The sequence below is a fragment of the Neomonachus schauinslandi genome, chromosome 3, assembly GCF_002201575.2.
Source record: "Neomonachus schauinslandi chromosome 3, ASM220157v2, whole genome shotgun sequence".
NCBI lineage: Eukaryota > Metazoa > Chordata > Mammalia > Carnivora > Phocidae > Neomonachus > Neomonachus schauinslandi.
The window spans coordinates 52291595-52311947 of record NC_058405.1 but is presented as its reverse complement, the minus strand read 5'-3'; the positions used below and the strand labels follow the sequence as shown (position 1 = coordinate 52311947).

At 39.2% G+C, this 20353-nt stretch overlaps 1 protein-coding gene across 1 annotated transcript in view; it reads left to right on the top strand.

The window, feature by feature from the left end:
• Positions 1–20353, top strand: part of VWA8 (von Willebrand factor A domain containing 8) — a 343953-nt gene that overhangs the window by 106749 nt on the left and 216851 nt on the right. The window contains exons 13-16 of the mRNA XM_021697955.2: positions 128–288; positions 2586–2699; positions 12016–12184; positions 14190–14267. Coding sequence (XP_021553630.1) covers positions 128–288; positions 2586–2699; positions 12016–12184; positions 14190–14267 — 522 coding nt within the window. The remainder of the gene's footprint in view (positions 1–127; positions 289–2585; positions 2700–12015; positions 12185–14189; positions 14268–20353) is intronic.

The following is a 20353-nucleotide window of genomic DNA, read 5'->3' as shown; positions in this document are numbered from 1 at the left end:
ATGACTTCCCAGTTATTATATGGAATGTTATGTTCAGAGTGGTAACTATAAAGCTAAATAAGCTTCCATCCATCTCTTAAAAATTAATCCTGCATTTTCTGTGGTGGGTGGTGGGGCTTGGTTTCAGGATATGACTGCACGTGACCTGCTACAACAAAGATACACTCTTCCCAACGGAGACACTGCGTGGCGGTCCTCACCCCTTGTGAACGCTGCTCTGGAAGGAAAGCTTGTCCTCTTGGATGGCATCCACCGCGTCAATGTGGGCACACTTGCTGTATTGCAAAGGTTTGTATGAGTCACACACACACACAGAAACACTCCATGTAAACAGTAGACGTGGAACTCTATCGTCGTCTTTTTTAAACTGGGTCCTGTAGATCGTGAGAAACTTACTTCTGTATCCAGCCAGAACAGAGATTTTTATCTTTGTAAACACAGGACAGTAAAACTTCCAATACTGAACATTTTGGGGAAAAAACAATGCCATGGCAAAATTCTCTGGGTAAGAGTTGAAAAAAGAAAACTTTTAGGTAAAAATTTTGAAAGACTTCATATATGCTTATTGATACATACAGTAAGTCATGCAGCTCACGTTTCTTATGATCTGTTAGTCACAGCATCTCTGTTTACAAACACCTTATGAATCATAGATCTAAATTATTGGTTAATTCTGTTGGATTTTTTTTTTGAGAGAAATTATGGTTCCTTATATAAAATATGTAATGGAGGGGTGCCTGGGTGGCTCAGTCGTTTAAGCGTCTGCCTTCGGGTCAGGTCATGATCCCAGGGTCCTGGGATTGAGCCCCACGTCAGGCTCCCTGTGCAGTGAAGAACCTGCTTCTCCCTCTCTCTCAGTCCCTTCCCCTCCACTCATGCTCCCTCTCTCTGTCTAATAAATAAATAAAATCTTTAAAAAAATGGAATGTGTAATGGATGTTTGATGATATTTTATATAGACTAAACTCACGTTGTGTTTACAACCTCGAACATTGTGTAACTTTTGTTTCCTTATTTCAGTTTGGGTGGGGAAAACATTCCTAATTAACTTCTCTAGAATGTAATGTTAAGAGAAAATTTCATGTGTAACTTTCATAGAAAGTATTTCCATCCTGTGTCATTTCGGAAGATTAATGATACCAATTTTTTATTTGTTCTGTCTTGATTCTGTCACTTCTAGACGTTTGATTTCTAACTATGGAATAATCCATTTTCCCAACCAGCTATTCAGAGTTTCTTGTCCTTGACAAGATGCAGATACTGAGTATAATTAAAAATTTCAAAAACATTGTGTTAATCCTGATTAGACTTGGGAGCATTTGAAAATAATAACCACAAATTTTTAGCAATTTGCCATAAATATTCCATAGATTTAGGGTGGTTTTTTCTTCTAAACAGATAAATACAGACACAACCAGAAATCATCCTTACTGCTCCCCTTTTCTTGGTTACCTCTTGCCTGCTCGGCCAGGCACTTGGGAAAAGGGGCAGCTGTCATTAACTGAGTCCTTACTCTCCGCGGGGCATTGTGCCTGGCCAGTGCTTCTCAGGCTCTCAGCCCTGGCATCACCTTGTGTGGGTAGAGCTTAACAATTACTGATGCCTGAGTTCTGCGTCCCCAAATTCAGATATAAGTGATCCAGGGTGAGGCCTGAACACCAGCCTTTTTAAACCCTTCCCAGAAGGTTCTAATGTGCTGCCAAGATTGAGAACAACTACAGTAATCATCTGCCTTGCATTAGATGTTTAATTTTCACAGCAGTACTATGAGGTTGGTATGAGTGCCCTGATTTTATAACAGAGAAAAGTTTAGAGAGATGGAGGAGTAGTGTTCCCCCCCCGCCCCAGTCGTTCAGCTGATAAGGTACAGAGCTGGATTTGAACACAGATCTGACTTCTCCACTGCCCATGCTCCTAACCCTTGCATTATGCAGTTTCCCCTCACCTCAGTGCTTGCCGAGTGGAGGTCATGTGGGGCAACTGTGATGTGGGCATCCGGAGACTTGAGCGGTTGGTGTAAAATCTAGCAGTAGTGCTTTTCAACCCCTGCAGCATCTGGAAGATGATGCTGTTTGTGCTGTGGACTGTTAGGTCACCATCAGAGTTAGTATATGAAATAGCACCAGTTATTTCATTATACAGATTTTTGATGTTTTAAATCCTGTAATTCCAAAGACAGAAATACATGGATAATACTATCCCTTAAAGAGTTACCTTAGACTCTGAGTATGTACCACCTGCCTTGTTCATTAATATGCACCTCATGGTTATCCTCAGTCACCCATTCAGCTGCTGCTTTTCATCTCCTTCCTCCGTTCCCTTTCCAGCCCCTCCTCCTCATCCTTCTCCTCCCCGCTGTCCGCATCTAGTAACCATGACTACTGCTCTCCAGTACAGAAACCAATAGTTTTGCCAAGTATGATAGCACTAGCCAACTTGAAATTGCAAAAGGTCCATCTAACAAAATTGTTAGACTCAATCGCCCAGAATAACAGACAGGATTAAAATGTTAACCGATTCCACCTCCAGTGACTTAAACGTTCAAAACCGATGAAGTTGTTCCCTGACTTTCCCCTGTCCCTTAGGTTGATCCATGACCGGGAGCTAAGCCTCTATGATGGCTCTAGGCTGCTGAAAGAAGACAGGTATATGCGCTTAAAGGAAGAGTTGCAACTGTCTGATGAGCAGCTACAGCAGAGGTAATGTTGGGCGCCCTGCTCTCATTCTTGTGGTCACTTGTGCCCTCTTGTTATTCTTCTTCTGAACCTAGGGTCAAGCCAAGCTAACTTTGAATCCCTTAATAATTTGGTGTCCTGAGCATACTCATAATCTGGCATTTCCTACAACTTGAGCTTGCTATCCAAGATGTGCTCTGCACTCTCAGCCTTACTTTCACATACATGTTTCAATAACAACTTCATAAGAACATTAGCTCTGATAAGGTAATCCCCCCGGTTGTCATAGCAACCCAGTTTTGGCCCCATACTTTGTATCCCTTCGGAGGCGGGGGAAGCCTCATAATTTACTGGGCCCTCCATCCTAGGAAGCAGTCAGTTATTATGGAGGTAAGCCACCTGATGCAGGATTACCCTTTGTGGCTTACTTACATATTCCTCCCAGAAATGTCCGAACCAAATGCTTGGATCCTGGATCGGGAAATCAAATGGAAACAGCTAGAAAAGATACTTTGGGACAATTGGGAAAGTTTAAATGTGGAATATATATACTACATGATATTGAGTTAATATTCTTAGGTATCATAATGGTATTCTGGTTTTGAAGGAGAATATTCCTGTTCTTAGGAAATGCACACTGAGATATTTAAGGGATAATGTAAAAAGAGGTCAACGACTCCCTTCCAGATGTTTCAGGGGAAAAAAAGGACACGTACGTGTGTGTATATGTACGCACACAGAGGAAGAGCAAGTGGGAATGAGAACACAAGGTGGTAAAATCTTTTTTTTTTTTAAGATTTTATTTATTTATTTGACAGAGAGACAGCAAGAGAGGGAACACAGCAGGGGGAGTGGGAGAGGGAGAAGCAGGCTTCCCGCAGAGCAGGGAGCCCGATCCCAGGGTCCTGGGATCATGACCTGAGCCAAAGGCAGACGCTTAACAACTGAGCCACCCAGGTGCCCCCAAAGTGGTAAAATCTTAATAGTTGGCGAAATCTAGGTGAAGGAGATAACAGGTGTTCATATTCTATTCCTTCAAATTTTCAATGTGTTTGAAAAATTGCAAAAGATTTCTTTTAGCTAAATACTACTTTCCTTTGAGGACGTTTGGCAAATGTAAGTTTTCTGTCTCCTTACATTTCCATGGATATTTTGACATAACTAGAGATTGTTACCTTGGCAAATACCTAGTCACTTAATTGAATCTTATTTAATTGAAGCTTCCCCTCCCCGCACTGGCTTGCTGACATATTTAACACATTAAAATTTTACAAATGATATTTAAGTGTATTTCTTACTGTGTTTCTGTTTTAAGGAGAGTTTAAAAATTTCCTTGGAATTTTTTTATAGAGAGGAAATATTAAATTCCTTACTACCTTTGTGTAAGTTATTTAAAAAATTCACTTGATTAGGGCGCCTGGGTGGCTCAGTTGGTTAAGCGACTGCCTTCGGCTCAGGTCATGATCCTGGAGTCCCGGGATCGAGTCCCGCATCGGGCTCCCTGCTCGGCAGGGAGTCTGCTTCTCCCTCTGCCCCTCCCCCCTCTCATGTGCTCTCTCTCATTCTCTCTGTCTCAAATAAATAAATAAAATCTTTAAAAAAAAAAAAAAATTCACTTGATTATACACAGCTGGGATCCACATCATCAAATTCATCTAGCCCAGTAAATAGTTTGGTTGAGTATCTAGGGAGGGAAGTTATCAAGATCCCTCTCATTTCATACCTTTAGTTTATAACAATCAGCTTTTGTACATTATTTGAGTGTGAACCACACATCAGAGAACAGTTTATATTTTCAGGGAGACGAATCAAAGCAGTTGGGCAGTAGCTCTGAGCAAGTCTGCTTGTCAGGCTCCTTTAGGACCTCAGGAGCATTGTATTTGTAGTCCAGTGTCCAGGAAATGACAGCCCTCTTCCCTGAGAAGTACCCAAGTTCTCCCTAATGGTCACAAGAGGTTTTACAAATGAAAACAATTTCAGGAACATAGTGGCCCTGAACATTGTGTTGAGGTTTTGGCTCACACTGGTTAGTAGTACTTCCTTCTCAAAGTGTCCCATCTTCATCACTATTGATTTTCATCACTCGCATGAATACAAACCAGGCTCAGTTCTATTTCTAGAGGTCACTCTGAGGAGATAGAAACAAGTCATAAGAGCATTGCTTGGTTTCCTTCACTTATTTTTAATTTTTTTTAATTTTATGTCATTGTTAAACATTCATGAAACTTGAGCAAGATAGCTTTTTCAAGACTTTTTATGAAAAATACCAGTCCACTGTCATCTGTCCTCAGACACTTTCCCATTTCCCAAAGCCCAGAGACTACTCCTTTCAACTTTGAGCTGTTGTTTTTTTTTTCCCCAGGTACTTACCTCCGTATCACTAAATAATATACTTTTTTTTTTTTTTAAGAATAGTTGACATACAATGCTACATTAGTTTCAGGTGTCCAACATAGTGATTCAGCAAGTTTATACATTATGCTATGCTCACCACAAGTGTAGCTACCCTGTCCCCGTACATCACTACTGCAATATCATAATATGCTTTCATTGGTATTTCTTGATTTATTTTTCAGTGTTAGGCATTATTGATTGATTTCTTCCTATGGAAAGTTAAGGTTTAGCTCTTTTTACCACTTCTCTTCCCACTACATATACATCCTTCCCATCTCTCATTCTTCCTAAGTAGTTATGGAATAATTTTCTTTGGAACCTCACTCAACATCTGCATGATTATCACAGCATAAGGACTGTACAACAGCTGAGTCATTTGGTAAACTACAGTTGTTTTTCCTTTCTTGCATACGTTTTGTTTTTCCTAAAGTTAATGAATGCATATATATGAAGAGAGCCAGATACAGAGATAAATAATTACAATGCAGCTTTTAAATGTTAGAACAGAGATCTCTGCAATAATGCTGTGGGAACACAGAAGACAAAGTGACCCTGTTTTCTATGTATTTATCACTTTTCCATCCCAGACGCTTCCCCTCTTGTATAAATCTCCTCTCAGCATGTTGAGGCACATGAGGCTTTTATCAGTTTCATCTTTGTCCCATAGTGCATTCCGACAGCCCTGATCTGGACCTGCTGCCCTTCATACTTGTAGCTCACATGTCATGATAGATCTCTGTCCACTCCCACTTTCCCATTTCCTCTGGTCTCTCTGCAACTTTTGTCAGTTAGCTGTTGAACCTCCTGGGCTGGCCTTCTAATTTTCTGTTCTTTCTTACGATCTGTCCATTTGTCAGGTCTTCGCTGGCTTCTCAGAGGCAAGATGTCCAACAGTTGATTCTCCTCCGTCTGAAATATTTCTGCCAGTTGAAAGTCAAATTCCTTTATCAGTATTCCTCTTCCTTTTGCCTGAGAAACACACTATTTTCTTAGGATTGTAAACAGTTTTTCTCTATTTCGTTGCTAAACAGTCATGTTACAGACTCTACTTCACTCTGATGAGATGGATTCTTAGTAAATTTATCTTTTCCTGGCTAAACTTGATTTAATTTTGTGGCCCATTTTTGACTTTCCGAGAATAAATATGATCTCTTTTAGGGTTATAATAGGTTATAATAGGGTGGAATATAGTAAATTTATGCCAGTTGACAGTATTTCTTTCAGGGCTGTGTTTATTAGGTAGAGAGCTGACAGGCTGACCAGAAGGACATAGCATAGCATAAAGTGGGAAATTTGTACTCATTGAGGAAGTTAATTTTTCATGACTTGTTCTTATAAGTAATATGACCCATTATCTAACATGGGTTGATCCTATATGCTGTGCATGTCTAATATGCCACTCTTGGCATTAGCATTTGAACTATAAATTAGAAACTCATCATCTGAATCACCTATCCTTTCATTTCTAAGCACAGAATTGAAGTTCAGCAAAATGATTATTTCTGATAGTCTTTAAACAAACTCAGCTATTAATGCTTTGTTTCCTTGGGGAATTTTGAGATAGAGGAAAAAGTCAAAGTTAGAAAGAAGGGAAAGCAGATTTAAGAGCGTCCTTGTCTCTAGACCCAGTTTGGTAAATTTTGATACCTGCTTGTTTTCAGATAGGACCAGTTACCATATTTATGTCTAGCAGGACTCCTTTAGTTACAATTAACCAAAAAAACGTTAAATTGTTGCAAAAGGAACTTAAGGGTATTTCACATGGTCAGAGGAGAGGCAAGAATGCAGTTGGGCGTCAGGAAATGACTGGAACTTAAGACTTTATTTTTTTTTTTAATTTTTTAAAAAATTAATTGACACAGAGGAGAGAGAGACAGCGAGAGAGGGAGCACAAGGAGGGGGAGTGGGGGAGGGAGAAGCGGGGGTGGGGAGAAGTGGCGGGGGGGAGAAGCAGGCTTCCCACTGAGCAGAGAGCTCGATGAGGGGCTCGATCCCAGGACCCTGGGACCATGACCTGAGCCGAAGGCAGACGCTTAACGACTGAGCCACCCAGGCACCCCCAGAACTTAAGACTTTAATGTTGCAGGACATTGTTGCTCTATTTGCAGGACATTGTTGCTCTATACTTCATCTCTTTGTCTCGAATGTCACAATACCTGACATGTAGTAGACCACTTAGTGTGTTTGAACAGTGAATAAATCTTAACTTGTATAAATTCTAGGAAACTCAAGGTAAAGGTAATCTATTAATCTGGTTTTAGATGACCTTCTGAACTAGTAGTGCTTCCTTTTATAAACCTAGTAACAAGAATAGTTCGCCTTTTATGACCAGTCTGATACCATAGGGTCTCATAATTAACAGCTACCAGAAGTGGGCTATGGTGTCTTTCAGCTTCATAGTGTGAAACCCAGTTTCTAAACAATTGTTTTTGACTCCTTTGCTGACCTTCATTGTATTTTAATTCTTCACCAAGATCATTTATCTTGATCAGAACCCTCTGCAGGCATTCTTTGCAGGTAATTACATGGCTCATGTGCCCTTAGATATGGTGTCAGAAATGTTAGTGACTCTCTTTCTTTTGTTGCAAGACTCCAAGAATCCAGCGGACATGGTGGTTAGAAATAGTATGATGGCCATGCACACCAGACACCATGCCTGCATTTCTCACAGGAAATAACGACCAAAATAGAACTGCTTCCTTTGATGAGAAAAACTTCTTTGGGGAAAGGGGGAGTTCAAATACTATAGGCTGCTAAATGTGTTCCTTCCGGCCGTTGGTCAGAGCATAGATGAGGGGGCCAAGAGTCTGTGCATTACTAATTGTTTATTTTGCCAAGAAAGAGCTTATGGTTATCTCAGGGAAGCAATAGAGATTAGTGGCCTAGTCTCAGTTATAATTATATATGTTCTAATGCTTTTACATTTTTATTGTATATTTTATTTGTATTGATTGTGATTGAATATTGAAAACAGTTTATAATCTCCCAGTTTTTCTTGATCAGTAGTGAAGCATAACTGGACATCGGGTATAATCCTTGATTGATTAGCTTCTCTGGACCCTTTTATTCTTACTCCTATGCTTGAAGACAGTAGGATCTGAGCATTCTCTCTTGCCTTCCCCAGAAACCTCAGCATCTTTAGGAAATTAGGCCATGTAAGTTTTTAACAAAATTCAAGATAGATCCAAGATTTTATGCCTGAGTCTTTGTGTTTGATTCTCAAAACAAAGAGGCTTAAGGAAATTTTGATTTTGAAAAAGAACCATTTTTTCCAAACTCCATGAAGAGTCTAATTATTATTGTGTGCTTTGGTTTTGTGTTTTTGATAGAGGATGAACCTTCTCTAACGTACTCATGCAAGACCAGATTATATTAGCTGCTCTGCTTTTGGGTGAAAAACCATGATTCCCAGTTCTTATCAGTTACCTTTCTTTTGTCCTTGCCATCAAAGGTCTTCAAAAAGTTTCTTGCAGTGATGGCTCTTAACCATAGCAATACATTTATTTAGTTAGTTAGCATCTGTTCTCTTCCAGGTATCACCCTTGACCTTGTGTGGTATAAGGGTGAGTAAGGAATGTGTCCATGCGGTTTGCTACATTGCACAGGAAATAAAGGTGAAATACAGGCTGCACAGCCTGTAGGTTCAGAATGGGAACGCTAGTAATAGTATAGAAGGCCAGTTACAAAATCCTCTTCGGCTTATGATTAATGTCTTCATAAAAACCTTCTGTGTTATTCTTTCAAATTCCTTAATAGACACATTTGACAAAAATTACCCTCTAATTTCCTTCAAAAGATTCGACTTTATTGAAGTCTTTCTTCTTTTACTAATAGCTTTTTTGAGGTATAATGATGTATAATAAACTGTGAATATTTAAAGTGCACAGTTTCATAATTTTTGATATTCATTTATACTTATGAAACTACCACCACAGTCAAGATAATGAATACATCTATGACATCCCCCCAAAGTGCACTCAGACCCCTGGGGAGTCCCTCTCTCTTGACCCTTGTCACCCTCCTCTCCCACCCCTAGGAATCTGCTTCCAGTTACTTGATACATTTTGTATTTTCTAGAACTTCATGTATATGGGATTACACAGTATATACTTTTTTTGATCTGGCTTCTTTCACTCAGCATAATTATTTTGAGATCTTTCATGTTATGTATATCAATAATTCATTCCTTTTTATTGCTGAGAAGCAGTGGAAGGTGCTTTACTCTCTAAAACTTATATTCAGTGCCCCCAAACAAACATACTGACCTCAATACTTTTATTTTTGAAATCTTTTTTAAAAAGAGCATTTTGCATTTTTAATCTTTAATCTTTATGAAATATTTACTTATCTGAAGTTAAGCTATATCTTTAGTTCCATTTGTTATTCGTTGTTGTTAAATTCTAGTAAAATTTAAGTTAACCTTGGTTTTAACTTTTAACTGTTCTTGTTTCCTAATTCTCAACTGTTTACCACTTATCCAACCTTTGTATTACACGCCAGTATGTTAAATCACCTGAAAGTACGTGGCAGATCCTCAGGAGTACTCTGCTCTCCAACTTTCAGATGTGGAGATCCTATCATCATCAGGAAATGACTTTCCATATGACCTATTTATATGTAAGGAAGCCTTTGGGGGAGACCTAGCAACACAACGGTCCTTATCCTGTTATTCAGTAGTTTGCTGGCTGTTTTTATAGTCAGTGTACACTTCTCTCCCTGACACATCAGCTGTCTCAGAAACTGCCCTCTTTAAATTGGGCCCGCTTACTCGGGTACCCTGCTAGAGTCAATACCAAAAAGCAAGCCACAGACAGTGATGTTCTAAGCAATGATCATCACATATTTAAATTCAAGCCACCTAGCTTGCTCTCCTATGGCTTGCTCTCATGTTAATTGCTCTTCTAGTCCTAAATTCACAGCTCAGCTGTGGTACCTGCTTCCTGATCTTTTGGTTTAAGGATATAAATTGGACTTCCTCTTTTGGCTTACATGTTGGATTTTGGCTTTGTTTTTTCCCTGATTTAGTATCCCTTATTATCTTGAATAAGAAACTACATCTGCAGATTTAATTTTGTGCAGTCAAATCACAAAAAAGCAGCTCTGTCTCTCCCACCTTCTTTTGTCCCAGCTAGGAAAGAGGAGGATCAAGGATGAATCCAACATCTGTTGTTGGGCCATGGAGCTGAGTTTTCTGGAATATGGCAAACCACTTGGCAGAAGTGGAAAATGGAAAAATCTTCTCTTTTAGCTTTTAGATCACAGAATTTTCTGTGTCTAGATTCTCTTGTGTGACTATCTAATTGCTGGCAGTCCTCAGTGATCATGCTATCCTCAGAACTTTCTGACTCTGCTCATGTTATTCTTTCCTGTTTTCCCAGAACAACTCCTTTGGATAGATCATTCCCATGCCCTGCTTGAATATCTGTAAATAAGGATTTTTTTTTTCCTACCTAGCAAAATGAAACGATATCTGGTAGCTTTTATGAATACTTCTAGACCTTTCATATGACCATTTCTAAAAACTGCTTTTCCCTGGTTTGCAAATTATGGTGTGGCCTCTAAAATTACAGATCATGTAGTCAGGGACTCAGTGGCCTTACCTGTTGTATTGGGAGGGCATTTTCTTATCTTAAATCTTCCAAGTACTTACCTAATCCTCTCCACACATATCCTACCTCCTAATATTCTAGCTGCCTAATCACTTAACTGTTGGGTTCTATTATAATAGTTAATGGCAATGAATAGTCTATTTCTGGAGAAATGCCAGTTATGTACCTAAATTTTTATTTTTGTGAAGATCTTGGCAAGTGTTTGCATTTTATCTTTTCTTTCTTATAGCAAAGGTGATATTACCCTTTAAAGTTATATTTCCACTGCGGTTTAGAGTGCAATTAATGAGAACTGACACTATCACACACATGAATAGATTATAAGGGGTGTCTGGTCTGTTCTCCAAAACATACTCAAGTCATTTCACAAATGGTGGGCAGTTTTACCTTATTCTTCTATGTGTCCTAGAATATTTACATCCCTAGATTCCCTAGCAGAGATCTATAAAAGAGATCACTTTAAAAATCACAATATTTCCTATAAAATGACAAAAGAGTAAATTATATAAACATTTAATTTTCTCTATCTTTTGAAGACCTAAGTATTCTTTCTGTTAATCCAGATTTTAAATTTAACCCAGCCCCTTATGCTGCTTAAAGCTTCTGTGTTGTGAAGTGAACATCCTGGATCATACTCCTTGGTCTTTCTATGATTGACATAGAGTGGGTTCCTTGCAAGACAGGAGATTTTGAGGGGATTTTGAATAAAGAAAAGGAACCTATGTAATGAATATGAACTGGATGGAATTTTGTTTCAAGGGACTATGGAGAAAATTTATTGGAGGCATAACAGCATATCCAGAACAGTGGTTTGTGCAGGGATGGAGATCATCAGTGGAAACAGTACATGATGTTTTAGCAGTAGATGATTCTTTTTTCTTTTTTTTAAAGATTTGTTTATTCATTTGAGAGAGAGAGAGAATGCAGTGAGTCTGATACCATAGGGTCTCATAATTAACAGCTACTAGCAGTGGGCTACGGTGCCTCTTACGGGCAGAGGAGGTGCAGAGGGAGAAGGAGAGAGAGAGGCTCTCAAGCAGGTTCCACACTCAGCACAGAGCCCAATGTGGACTCGATCTCATGACACTGAGATCATGACCTGAGCTGAAATCAAAAGTCGAACCCTTAACTGACTGAGCCAGCCAGGCACCCCTCTTTTTCTGTTTTAATAATAAGTTCTTAAGACGTCCTGATTTTTTTCAAGGCTTGTTCTTTGGATAATAGCTTTGACTATATTAATAGCAGTAGGCTTATCGTTGCCTAGGCTTTAGCTACCATGACCTAATTTCTAAAATGAAAGTTTATGTTTGTTTGTTTGTTTGTTTTTCCCCTTTTAGATCCATTTTTCCTGTCCACCCCTCCTTCAGAATCATCGCCTTGGCAGAGCCCCCTGTTATCGGAAGCACAACACAGCAGTGGCTGGGACCAGAATTCTTAACCATGTTCTTTTTCCATTATATGAAACCACTTGTCAAAAGTGAAGAAATTCAAGTGATTAAGGAAATGGTAAGAGTAAGGCGAGCTCTAGCCTGTTGCCTTCAGCTGTTCTCTTTCAAAGTACTCTGACACCTGTCGGAGCAGAATTGGACATTTCTTGCTTCTTCCCATTTACTCCCAAATTTCCTGATATAATGGTTCTCACACTTTAGCATTTTTCAGAATCATCTGGAGGGCCTGATAAAATGCAGATTGCTGAGTCCCTAGGTCTAGGGCGGTACATGAGAATTTACATTTCTAAAGTTCTTAGGTGATGCCCATGCTGCTGATCTGGGGATCACACTTTGAGAACCATGGATGTAAGTTGTCTTTCCACTTTCCGCATGTGGAGGCAGTTTTAGGATTCGTTTTCCCTCTATAATCAGCCAGAGATGACTATTTGAAGTTCCTACTATAAAGGGAGGCCAAATATATTTTAGTTCCTTAGATTTTAGAAAATACAAAGTCGTCCTGTTCCCCTCAGTACTGTAATGTATCTGTGCTTACCTGATTAGTTATCCAGTGGCTTGCAGTATACGTAACGCGTTATTTCAATGTCTGCCTTAACTAAAGTGCTTCACACTTTTGGAGTTTTAGAACTGCATTGTTCAATGTAGCACCAGCCACATTCAATAAATTTTAAAAGTGCAGTTTCTCAGTCATATTTCAAGGGGTCAATAAACACCTGGGGGGTTTTGGCTACCATGTTAGACAGCATAGGTAAAGAACGTTTCCGTCATCACAGAAAGTTCTACTGGGTGGTGGTGTTCTCGATCACAGATAAGTAACTTTTTACATAAATGCACTCATCCCCTTTGAAATACCAGAACTAGCTGATTAATTTTAGGTCTTGTGAGCATGGAGGTGGATAAGGGCATAGGCTTTCAAGTCAAACAGCTTACTTTTAAATGCCAAATCCGGGGGCCTGGGTGACTCAGTCATTAAGCGTCTGCCTTCAGCTCAGGTCATGATCCCAGGGTCCTGGGATGGAGCCCCGCATCGGGCTCCCTGCTCAGTGGGAAGCCTGCGTCTCCCTCTCCCACTCCCCCTGCTTGTGTTCCCTCCCTCTCTCTTTGTCAAATAAATAAATAAAATCCTTAAAAAAAAAAAAAAAATGCCAAATCCACTCCTCATCAGCCTCCAGATCTTGGGTAAATTACTCAACCATAGTTTCCTCATCTGAAGTTGGGGATAATACTGCTTCTTATATCACAGGATTTAATTTAAAGAATGAATGAGATAAAATAGGTACTGAAAAGAATGTAGAATTTTCAAGTGCCAGTCACTTAAATGACAAAGAAACCCTGAGCAGTTTACTTCTGAAGTGGTTACATTATACTAGTCATTGTTCTAATATCTCTCTGATCTTTTTAAATCAAAATTATAAAATGTCATTGTTTTAGTTTAATTTCTCATAATTTAATTCAGTTAAATATTTAATTAGATTAAGATTATTACCGTTCAAGCAACCAGCATGTGTTATTTAGCCAACTGTTCTTCAGAATTCATTGATAAACTGATTACTCCCCTTAGGTATGTGGTTTAAAAGTCCTTGAAAAAATGAACAGCGTGGGCATCCATTCTTTGTTGCAGGATACCCATTTCACTTGGTAGATAATAAGATTACTAAGTGAAGGAGTTTGGTTTTAGTAAGAAAAACGCCTAAATTAGAGTTTAAAAAATCATGTCAAAGCTAACAAACAGGGAAATAATTATGAAAAATTTTTTATGGGTACACTTTATGCCAGTTTTTAATTGAGTTAGAGGCTCCAAAGTTTTATCCTGGTGGTGGAATTATAAATGAAGAGTGGCTTGGTTTTAACTACCTGATTGTTAAAGAGAAAGCCGAGGCAGAAGTGTTTCCTGAGAAAATGAATAAGCAAATTTATCAAGGAGTTAAACATGTTACCTATCACCAGGTACTTTCTAAAAATATAATTCTAATATTGTTTGCCGAGTAGCCAGAATTTCTGGTTGATTGATCAGATATCCCCATTTATTCTTTCTGTCTTTTCTCAATTCTCTCATAACATAGGTCCCAAATATACCTCAGGAAGCTTTGGACAGATTGTTATCATTTACACACCAACTCAGAGAGACACAGGATCCCACGGTAAGTCTGGGCTTTTTCCCATAGGATTTTTTGTTGTTGACATGCTGCTGCTTTAAGTTCTCAGAGTTTAATGCTTTAAAATCTATTTTTCAAGCTGGTATTTTTATCTCTTATGCTGTGCTTTGCCCTGTGCATATATATTTTACTCTTTCAGTGATTTGAACATTGACTCCAGCTATTCATGGCTGGTCTCATAGAAGAAAGAAAACTAGCTTTCGGGCTTGGTGATCCTGGGGGTTCAGTTCTGGCCCCCAATCTCCTGTGCTGAGCAATCTCATCTAGTCCAAGTGTGACCTCTTCTATTAACGCTGACCTCTTTCTCTTCAGCTTCTAACTTCTCTTTTCTCATTCATTCTCTGTTTCTAATTGTATTTCCATCCTGGGACGGTGTAGGGGCAGAAAACTTTTCCCTTCCCTCCTTCTAGGTTCTTTGGCTGGCCTAACGATTAAATTCACACAAGACAGACTTAACAGGAGAAATCCCAATTTAATTCCATATATACACGGGCCCCATAAAAATATTATACTTAAAGCAGTGATCAAAGCAGACAGCTTTTATACCTTTTAGACAAACAATAAATTTGTAAAGAATTGACAAGACAAAGAAGTTTGGGCTTGAGGTAGCAAATTAGTGATGAGATAACAAAGTTTGTTTATATTGCCATCTTGGCCCTATGTTCCCTATTGCTGGCGCTAAGGATGTCTTCTACCCTCCTGGGACAGAAAGGATGCCTTTCATAGGGGAGATTTATTTCCTGCTTCCGGGGGACAAAGGAGGGTCAGAATGTCCTTCTTGTACTGGCTGTTTCTTATGTAACTTTAATTCAAAGTAATAAATGTGTCAAAATGGCATGTTTTGGGGTGGCATATCCTGCCCCCCTGCCCTTTTTAAAATTTCTTGCATACCTTTTATTTTAGCATTCACAGTTGAAAACACTTTTGCACTATAACAAAAAGTTCCCCCTGCTGTCAAAGTCCAATATACTCAATATAATTCATGCTCTATTAGGGGTGAAATAAAAAGGTTAGTTTTTAATCTGAGGTTTTCAAGAAATAATTAATATTTCAAATAGACCAAGGCAAATTATATATTTGTGCACAAAGGGATGAAAGGACTAACAAAAATATTACTTGCTTTGAGCTGGATTTTTAATACCAAAGCCTGGTTGTATCATGCCAATTTGAAACATGATTGGTGATTATACATACATGCATTTGGGTAGCAAAACATAAAGAACTAACTCTTCTTTAATACATGCAGTTTGGTAAGCGAAGTCTTTTAAAACACAGGGCACATGGGGAATACAAAAGAGGGACTTGATGTTTAAAAAGTTGGAAACCACTGCATCTGTTGAAAGGATCAAGGGCTGTCACCAACTGTGAATCTCAGTGTTCTCATCTCTAAAATGCAAGTGCTATCTACTTCATAAGGAGGTTGTGATGATTAAACATGAAAATGTGTGTGAAGAATCTCTTCCTTAGTAGCTGCTTAATAAATGGTAGTTTCCTTCACTTCCCAACTGGATACTCTGGGATCACTATAAATACAACATATCTTGTACCACTAAACTGTCTTTCCCCTTTAAATCTATTCGTATTTCTTATTTAATTTTCTGGCTGTGTTAATAATCTGTCTCCTTGCCTTCCCATGATCTCCACTTAACCAGAAAGCAAATCTCATCAGTTTAGCATCATGATGTCTCATCCATTCTCTTACCTATTGCCAGTAATTGTCCTGGTATTTGGTTTCATAATCTTTCTCCTGGAATATTGCCCTTTCCTTTTGACTGCCCTCACCAGCAACAGTTCATTCCTCATGTGGCCCTGGATTACTTTCCTGGGCCCGTTGTAACAAATTACCATAAACTGCTGGTTTATAACAACAGAAATTTATTTTCTCACCTTTCTGGATGCCAGAAGTTTGGAGTGCGTATTACTGCATCCAAGTCGAGGTATCCCCAGCACTCCCTCAGGGGCCAAAGGGAAGAATCTGTCCCTCGCCTTTTCCAGGTTCCAGTGGCTGCCAGCATTCCTTGACTTGTGGCCTCATTATCTTAATCTCTGCCTCCATCTTCACATCACCTTCTCTTCCATGTGTCTGTTCAGACCTCTCTCTGCCTCGCTTTTACAAGGATATGTGCGCTTGCATTTAGGGGCCACACAAATAATCCAGAATGCTCTCTTCTTTTCAAAATCTTTAATGTGGTCTGCAAAGTTAACTTTGTCATATGAGGTAAAACTCATAGGTTCCAGGGATTAGGATGTGGATATCTTTGGGGAGGGGACCATTTTCCAGTTGTCACAGACCCCCTAAACCCCAGGGATTAATAACTTCTTCTCCAATTTGTCCCTTACTTGTTCTTCTCAGCTACACCATTCTCTTTCTTTTTCCTTAAACCCGCTCATGTCTGCCTCAGGGCCCTTGGCACTCAGTGTTTCCTCCGCTTAGATTTTCTTCCCCGGATAACTGCAATTCAAACTCCCCCGTTTGGATTTGCTCGGATGTCACTTTTTCAACAAGGCCTACCTGAAGCACTCCATTTAGAATCACATTTAGCCCCCATTTCATTCCTCTCTTTCTGCTTTAAAGTTCTTCATAAGGCTTATTACCCTTTGACATAATATATGTTTTATTCACTTTTTTTAATTGCTTATTTTCCCTCACTCAAGTTTAAGTTCCAGGATAGCAGGGGTTTTTGCTTGGGTCCCCGCTGTATCCGCAGCATCTGGAATTTTGCCTGCTATGTAGTAGACGGTCAACAAATGTCTGTTAAGTAAATGAATGAATGACTCATCCATAGTATCTCTGGAGTGGCCTTTCCCAAATCCAGCTCCTAAGTTCTCCCCATCATTAAACTGTTAAGGGATGAAATCTCTGCCTACGGACTGAAGGACAGCCTGCTAAATAAGCATGCCTGCCCAGTTCTGTCTGACTGTACGTTGCCTTTCTAGCCTCACTTTCTTACGGCTTCTCCTGAAGCACCCTCAGCCCTCCCGCACTTCTCTTCTTCCTGCTTGCTAAGCCCGGCACATACCCAGATGCCCCAGCTTCCTGTGACACCGCCAGAATGTGCTTTCTCCCTGTCCCCTGTCAGATCTCTCTCAGCCCCTCAGACAGAAGTAACCTCTATCTCCCACCTGCTCTCATGACACTTGACTTACGATTCTGTTATGGACCTGTGGTAGCTGTATCACAGGTTTATTTTCATCTCCTCAATTAGTATTTGAACTCCTTGAATAGTGTGGTTTATTCTTCTTTCTCGTTTTTCCAGCCTGGTGCCGGGCCCATAAGAGACACTTAACAAATGTTTGGTGGATGAATGAAAAAAGTGATTGATTAATTAAGTACTAATTTATTAACACATTGTCCCTAGCGTTTTCTCTCCCTGAAAACAGTATGTTTTCATAAAAGAAATAATTCGTTAAGAGGAAAAAGAGAAGGTTTATTGAAAAAAATTTCTGATCAGATCCTTCATATTTTTAAGCTGAATTACTACTACTAATAATGCCAATACAAGAAACCCCTTGAGGTGTGCGCTTAAACTCCATGGTAACTAAGGGAATGTGCTCATATCCTCATACTCTTTTTTGCAAGATAAAAGTGCAGTTAGAAATTTAATGTTATAAACGATAAACACATTAGGAATTTTTTAAGTAAAGTGCATTCTGAATTTTTAATTGATAACGCAAGAGCAGAAATAAGCAAACCCTTTATTCAACATTTAAATGGCTCAATGTAAAGCTTTGTTCTGATTTTTTTTAACACTGGATGTTATTGTAAAGCATTTTGATGTTAGCAACTGAGAAAGCTGATATTGTCAAATTCGCAAGACGTCCTTACTGATAACTGGAATGAAATGTAAAGCCTGAATTCAGTGTCATTCTTGGATGAGATTAGAATATTGTACATGAGGAAGTTACGGTATGGCTTATTAGGACTCCTGTCTTGAGAATCTTCAGGTTGGAATCATTTGTCAAACATTTTCCATGATTAAAATAGGAATTTTTCGTGGGCCCACATATTCAGAATGGGAATTGCTGAGTCATATTTAGCTTCTGATACTTTAAATTATACTGGCTCAAATAACCTTAATCTTATCCTCAATTCTGCCTTCTTTCTCATATCCATCAGGGGCCAAGTTCTCTGAAATATTTGTTGATTCCTTCTCTCCACTCTTTTTTGCCTTTTTTGCCAGTAATCTTACTGTACCTTATCGTTTTATAGACAGATCATTGCAGTAGCTTTCTGTTTCCTGTCTCAGTTCTCTCTGTCGTTCAGCTACTTTGCATGCTACCACCAGATTAATCTTTCTAAAATCGTATTACCACTTTGCACATAACAAAGTCCCATTGCCTTTAGGAGTAAGGCCAGACTCCTCCAAGTGTTAGTCCCAGGTCTTTGTTACTTAGGAGCAAGTTTTCCAGCAAGACCCTCTAGTAAAGCTGGGCTGATTTCCTCACATTTCTGCATCTATTTCTGTTCCTTTTGCTCTCATGCCTTTGTTCATAGCATTTCTTGTGCCCACTTGAATATTTTCATTTTAAGCCCCTCTAACAGTTGTCAAGTGCTTCACTTATTTTGGCATTAAATTATATGCTATTTTGAATTGCAGTTTATACTTTCTTATATTTAAATATTGTCTCCATGTCTAGAATGCAAATTTGTTGAAAACAAGGATGAACCAAATGTTTGCATATGAGTTCTTTGAGACATAGAATGTGTTTTTTAATAGAAAAAGGGATACATCATAAATGGTGATCATGCTCCCAATCTAGTCCCCAAAGGACCATTTAACCTATGTTGTAGCTGAGATATAATAGCACAGCACACCAGCATCTCATGGAGATGCGAAATGCACACAGGAGGAGAAATCCCCGCCCTTTGTTCTTCCTTGGGACCTACCAAGATCAGCTTAAGTGAAATGCTGAAACAAGCCAATAGGCAGTGTGTCTCTGGCATCCTGGCACCCTCCCACCATCCATCCTGAACCCTCTGCTAACTTCATGGAGTCCTCCTCTGTGTTCCCTTAGGGGCTCAGGACCACTGTATTGCCCCCATTACCCCTGTGACATTTCCTCCTGGCCTCTTCTGTCCACCCCCCCAAAGGGCTAGTTGCTCCAAAAGTTCTTCTCTCACCTGGTTTTCAATGAAAACTGCTGTCTCCTAATGCTGCTGATCTAAATTAGAAATTAATCCAATAATAATCTGATGCATTAAATTCATACTGAAGTGCAGGTCACATGCCCTTCCTGTGTTAGATTTTTTTTTCATTTTGAAGAGGCTGACTTTTAACAATAATTGCTGACATTTGTTGAGCACCCATGTGTCTGACCTCTGCTAAGTGCCTTAGAACAATTTTCTTTTCTCTCTCTTTTTTTCTAGTTTCAAGTTTTTAATTCCAGTCAGTTAACATACAGTGTAATATTAGTTTCAGATGTAGAATTTAAGTGATCCATCACGTACATACAATGCCCCGTGCTCCTCACAAGTGCCCTCCTTAATGCCCATCACCCATTTAACCTATCCCCCTGCCCACCTCCCCTCCAGCAACCCTCAGTTTGTTCTCTATAGTTATAAAGTCTCTTTTCTGGTTTGCCTCTCTTTTTTCCCCACTATGTTCACCTGTTTTGTTTCTTACATTCCACATATGAGTGAAATCATATGGTATTTGTCTTTCTCTGACTGACTTATTTTGCATAATATTCTGTAGCTCCATCCATGTTACTGCAAATGGCAAGATTTAATTCTTTGTTATGGCTGAGTAATATTCTGTTGTATGTATATACCATATCTTCTTTATCCATTCATCAGTCAATGAACATTGGGGTTCTTTTCATAATTTGGCTGTTGTTGATAATGACACTGTACTATAAACATCAGGGTGCATGTATCCCTTTGAATCAGGATTTTTGTGTCCTTTGGGTAAATACCTAGTAGTGCAATTGCTGGATTGGAGAGTAGTTCTATTTTTAACTTTTTGAGGGACCTTCATACTGTTTTCCAGTGTCTGCACCAGTTTGCATTCCCACCAATAGTATAAGAGGGTTCCCCCTTCCCTGCATACCCACCAACAATTATTGTTTTC